Here is a 4,766-nt window from a genome sequence, read left to right as displayed (position 1 = left end):
CCGCACATGGGCTAAAGCCGTGCCCCAACAGGTAACAAAACACCAGCGTAACCACCAACAGCAACACTGCGTCACCAAGCCTGCAGGTGGCAAAGCCCCAACAGACAAGCACCATGCTGGACAAACTCCCGTGTGTCCTTCCAGCCTTCATGCACCGGCAGCACGTGGCAGCACTCAGCTCAGGCCTGCCAGTGCCACCCTGGCAGCCCCTGTGCCATGCACCCCACGGGGACGTGTTTCACCCTGCTCCATGAGACGGGCAGCCAGTGACACAGCACTGATGCGGTGGCTCCTGAGGGCTCCCACACGCAGACACTGCTCCAGCAGCCCCCTGCCCACTCTACACCAGACCCTCATCCAGAATGTGAGTGCCTGGCTGGAGCAGGCTGTGGCAATGTGGGTTTATCTGAGCAGGCACTAGCCATGGGCTGGGGAAAGTCAACCACTTCCAGAAAATACCAGGTAATAGGAAAAAATGCTGAGGACTAGCAGTAACATGTATCAACATCACTGTGTAAATGAACATTCTAAGGAAATAGCTGGAGGCAGCCAGATGAGGATGCAGCAGCCCCCAGGGCTCCCCAGCCTGCCCTCCTTGCAGGACAGGGTCCATGCTGGTGCCCTGCCCGTCCCGAGGAGCTGTGCCGAGCGGGTCCCGAGGAGCTCTGCCGAGCTCTCCTGCGCCCCGGGCGAGTGGCAAGCTTACCAGGACGGCGGTGCCCGGTGCCAGCCGCCTCCAGCCCGGGCGCGACGCTCCCAGTGCAGCCCGGCTGGCAGGGAAGAGCTGGCCTAAGCTGGAGCGGAGGGAGGTGGGCCATGGTCCGGGAGGGGTGGGGGGAGACACTGACCCTTCGCATCTGCTCCTGCAATTGCTCCCGCATTGACTCGGGGCACTTAGCAAGGTGGCTCTTCGACTCATGGTAAAGCGCCTGGAGTTGCTCTAGCTCCTTCCTTTCAGCATCAACCTTTGCCCTTTCCTGAATTAGGGGAGAACAACACAAAACAAAAAAAAAAAAAAAGGAAAAGAAAAAGGAAAAAAAAAAAGAAAGAAGACACACTTCTCAAATGGGCGCCATGCAGAAGCTGTGAGTTAGAGAGGGGCTCAGCTGGAGACAGAGGGGGCTCAGGAGAAGGAGCATCATGGCAGCTACAGGGGGATCCAGAGACCAAGAGACACAGGAGCTGGCTGAGCAGTGTTAGAGGAGTTACAGCCAACCCCTGACCTCAGCTTTGTGTTTCCAAGAACAAACTTGCAGGCAGCAAAAAGATCAACGCTGATAGTGTGGTTCAAGTCATCCCAATCCTGCACACAGCTGCATCACAATAACCACTAACTGGCTTTGTTAACTGCTACCAGTTAGGGACTGCAGGTCCTGAATGCAGCCTGAGGTCATGGACCACCCTCATCCATTAGAAGGAGAGGGCAGCAGTGAAAACAGGAGGCTGTGGTCCAGCAAGAGATGCTCAGGCTGTGATGAGCCAGCAGCAGAGCAGACACGACTCCTGGGCTGGGATGAGGGGCCTGGCCACAGGAGCAGTAAAATGGGGCCAGCAACATGGGACTGGCATAGGGGAACTAGCCACAGGGTTGGTGTCACCATATTGGGGGCTTGGCATTGAGAAACGCTTGCTGCAAGGAACCCTGTGCTCCACACAGATATGGGACATCATGAAAAGGGCTATGAGGGGACATGCTGGCAGGGAGGCAAGGCCGGTACAGGCAGATGCCCCAAGAGAGGAGCTGCGGATTGCCTGGGGGCTCCTAGATGTGCAGAGATGTCAGAGGTGATGGCAGAGTTCAGAGCAGGCACTGTTAATGTGAGTAGTGCAGATAGGTTAGGAAAGGGGGTGGTTAGGTCAGCAGAGAGGCGGGGAGAGGGCTTCCCCTGCGCTCCTCTCCTGGCTCTGCATGAGGCAGTCCCTGGCTACAGAAGATGCCTACAAAGGGCTGCAAGACCAAAACCAGAACAAAATCCCCAAATGCTGTAGGAGCATCACTGGGAGGCACCAACTCTGCCAGGCCACAGGCACCCCAACAGCCCTGGCGACCACAGCCACAGCCATGGGGCAGGCCAGACCCCAGGGGACGCTGAGGCCACATGAGGGTGGCACAGAGCTGCTGGTGGGACCTTGGCATAGGCTGCACAGGGACAATGGCCTCAGGCAGCAGGGACCAGATCCCAGCAGCTTTCCTGTCAACAAGGCCATGCCACACTGTCTGCAAGGCTGAGGGACAGCCAGCAACCAGCAGCTGGGACAAACATCCCACACAGGCAGCACCACGGGCGCCTTCAGGCAGTAACTGCACTACAGGCAACATCGGGCAAAGGGGGCCAGGACCCCCTCCTAAAACCACCAAGATAAACACTGCAGTGGTTTTCCAGCCACCACCAGCAAGCCAAACACTACAGCAACAGCTGCCATCACTCATGAAGGCACAGCAGAGTGAGGTGACTTGCTGCAAGACACAGTTCCCCAGCGAGGACAGGTAATGGGGAGAGCCAAGGCCTCTGCTCCGGCACTGCCCACCGCAGGCAGCAGCCAGCTGGAAAGCCTCACACCAGTTTCCCTGCCAGAGCAACAGGCTGAAATGCTTCCTGAGCATTGGCTGTGCTCTCCTCCAGCAGGGCTGTTTGACCAAGCCCAGGCAGACAGACAGACAGATCCCCCCACAACGCAAACCACAGGGGCTGCTCCCCAAAGCCTCTGTGGAGCCCAGGGTGTGGAGAACGTGTCCGCAGGGGAAGGCTGCAGCATGGGGCATTGCAGCACGGGCTGTGAGTGTCAGGGAGGGTATGGCACAGCTGGTGACAGTGGGAACCTGTGACTGGGCTCACCTTGTCCCGCTCCTTGCGGATGCTGGCATCCAGGCTGGAGAGCTTCTCCTGCAGCTGCTGCGCTGCCTCCTGCTCCTGCCGCAGCCGCACCACCTCTGACTCCCGCTCACCCTGCAGCAGCGCCCGCTCCATCTCTGCCTGCACAGACAAAGCAGTATCAGGATTGCTGCTCCTGCTGGATCTGTGCTGACTGGTGAGGGCAGCAAGCAGCTGGGGACCCAGCAGTGTCCCCTGAGCTCTCACCTCTCGCGATGTCTCCTGCAGCTGCTGCTCCAGCTCCTTGACACGACCCTTCAGCTGGTCCAGGCGTCCGAGGACACCGGCACGCTCCTCCTCCAGCCGCTGTGCCTCCTTTGCCCGGGGGCCTGTCAGCTTCTCGTGCTGTGGAAGAGGCTGATTGGCATGGCACAGTGCAGCATGGCATGGTAACAGAATAGCATGGACGTCCCCTTACCTCGTGGTGGGTACTCTCAGTGCTGCTGCACTCCTCCTTCAGGTTCTCCTCATCCGATCTCTCCACGCTCTCCCTCTGCTGCAGCTCTTCGACAGCGTGGCCCAGAGGCACGGCACCCCTGGGCACCCACTGGCCAGCATCCGTGTCACCAGCCAGGAGCCTGTGCACGTCACCGGGCTCAGTGCCGTCTGTCTTGGTGTACTCGGCACAGAGGTTCAGGATGGTCTCCAGGCGCTGCCGCTCCTGTAAGAAAGAATGGTCCCCATCCAGCACGTGCTGTGGCAGGAGCAGACAGAGCCCTGTGCCAATGGTGGCCACCAGAATATGGCCCCGCACGCTGGGATGGGCAGGCAATATTACAAAGCACGATGCAGCCAGCGCGACCCCACAGCAGAGGCAGGCACGCGACGTGCTGGAGCTGGAGACAGACTAATGGCAGGCAGCAGTGCCGGCTGGCGAGCGCCGCCGCTATTTCCAGGCAGTGACTCAGGCTGCCTGCGCCAGGCGTGAGTCAGGGCTGAGCAAACACAGCCCTGGCGGCTGAGCCCGGCCTGCAGGACTGCCAGAGACACGGCAAACCTCATCCAGGCAGATGCCAGTCCCATAAAAACTCCATCAGCCCTAAATATAGATGCAATATCCACAGAGCCATGGCACCACCATCAACAGATGGGCCCTGGCAAGGATGGACAAGATGTGGAGAGTTTTGCAAGGGGCACCACCATTCTGGCCAGCAGCCCTGGGGCCATGCCAGCCCCACCAGCTTCCACAGGCTGCTGTAACCCGGGGGCTTTGTATTCCCAGAGAGCTACTGAGCACCGATGGCTGCTCCTGGCCATAATCCCCCTGGATAAGCCGGCAGCCTGGCAGCTGTGTCGAATCCCCAAGAGGCAAAGGCCAGGTTTCAAAGCAGAAAACAACAGCTATTTGCTAAGAGGGTGTCCCACACTCAAACGTGTCCCCTCCCAGCCCCAAGGCTCACCAGGCGCTCCATCTCTTGCTCCCGAACTCGCTCCTGCCGCTGCCGCCGATGGTACTCCAGCAGTTCATCCTCGTTGTCACTGATCTCAGTGATGCTGTTCTTGCGCTCCCGTGAGCCCGCTGGCAGCCGTGGGTCCCCCAAAGGCTTCCTGGGAGTGCGGGGGCTCTGCCGGGGTGAGGGCACAGCAGGGGAGCCCAGCCCGTATGTGGGGCTCAGGCAAGTACTGAAACTGGGACGGCGCGTGGGGTTCTCTGACAGCAGCGGGGGTGAAGGACCCCCAGCACCTTTCGACTCCTCCGGGCCCTTGCGCCTGGCACGGGGACAGCCAGGCACCTCCCTGCCCAGCCGGGGCTGCGGGGAGGGGGTGTCAGGGGCCAGCCGGGGGCTGGCAGCCCGGCGTGACAAGGAGGGACTCAGGGGAGGCAGCTCCCGCATGCTCTCAAGGTTCCTCCGGGCAACCCGTGGGCTCTCAGGGGGCTGCAGCCGGGCCTCT

The 4,766-nt window shown here is 60.3% G+C and overlaps 1 protein-coding gene across 1 annotated transcript in view; it reads right to left on the bottom strand.

Moving 5' to 3' along the window:
* Nucleotides 1-4,766, bottom strand: part of PHLDB1 (pleckstrin homology like domain family B member 1) — a 16,390-nt gene that overhangs the window by 6,965 nt on the left and 4,659 nt on the right. Inside the window, exons 6-10 of the mRNA XM_031062398.1 lie at nucleotides 4,274-4,764; nucleotides 3,292-3,534; nucleotides 3,081-3,218; nucleotides 2,838-2,975; nucleotides 849-977 (exon numbers count right to left, since the gene is read on the bottom strand). Of these exons, the coding sequence (XP_030918258.1) occupies nucleotides 849-977; nucleotides 2,838-2,975; nucleotides 3,081-3,218; nucleotides 3,292-3,534; nucleotides 4,274-4,764 (1,139 nt within the window). The remainder of the gene's footprint in view (nucleotides 1-848; nucleotides 978-2,837; nucleotides 2,976-3,080; nucleotides 3,219-3,291; nucleotides 3,535-4,273; nucleotides 4,765-4,766) is intronic.

The sequence above is a fragment of the Geospiza fortis genome, unplaced genomic scaffold, assembly GCF_000277835.1.
Source record: "Geospiza fortis unplaced genomic scaffold, GeoFor_1.0 scaffold183, whole genome shotgun sequence".
Taxonomy (NCBI): domain Eukaryota; kingdom Metazoa; phylum Chordata; class Aves; order Passeriformes; family Thraupidae; genus Geospiza; species Geospiza fortis.
The sequence above is the reverse complement of the archived record's forward strand: the minus strand, read 5'-3'. Positions and strand labels throughout refer to the sequence as shown.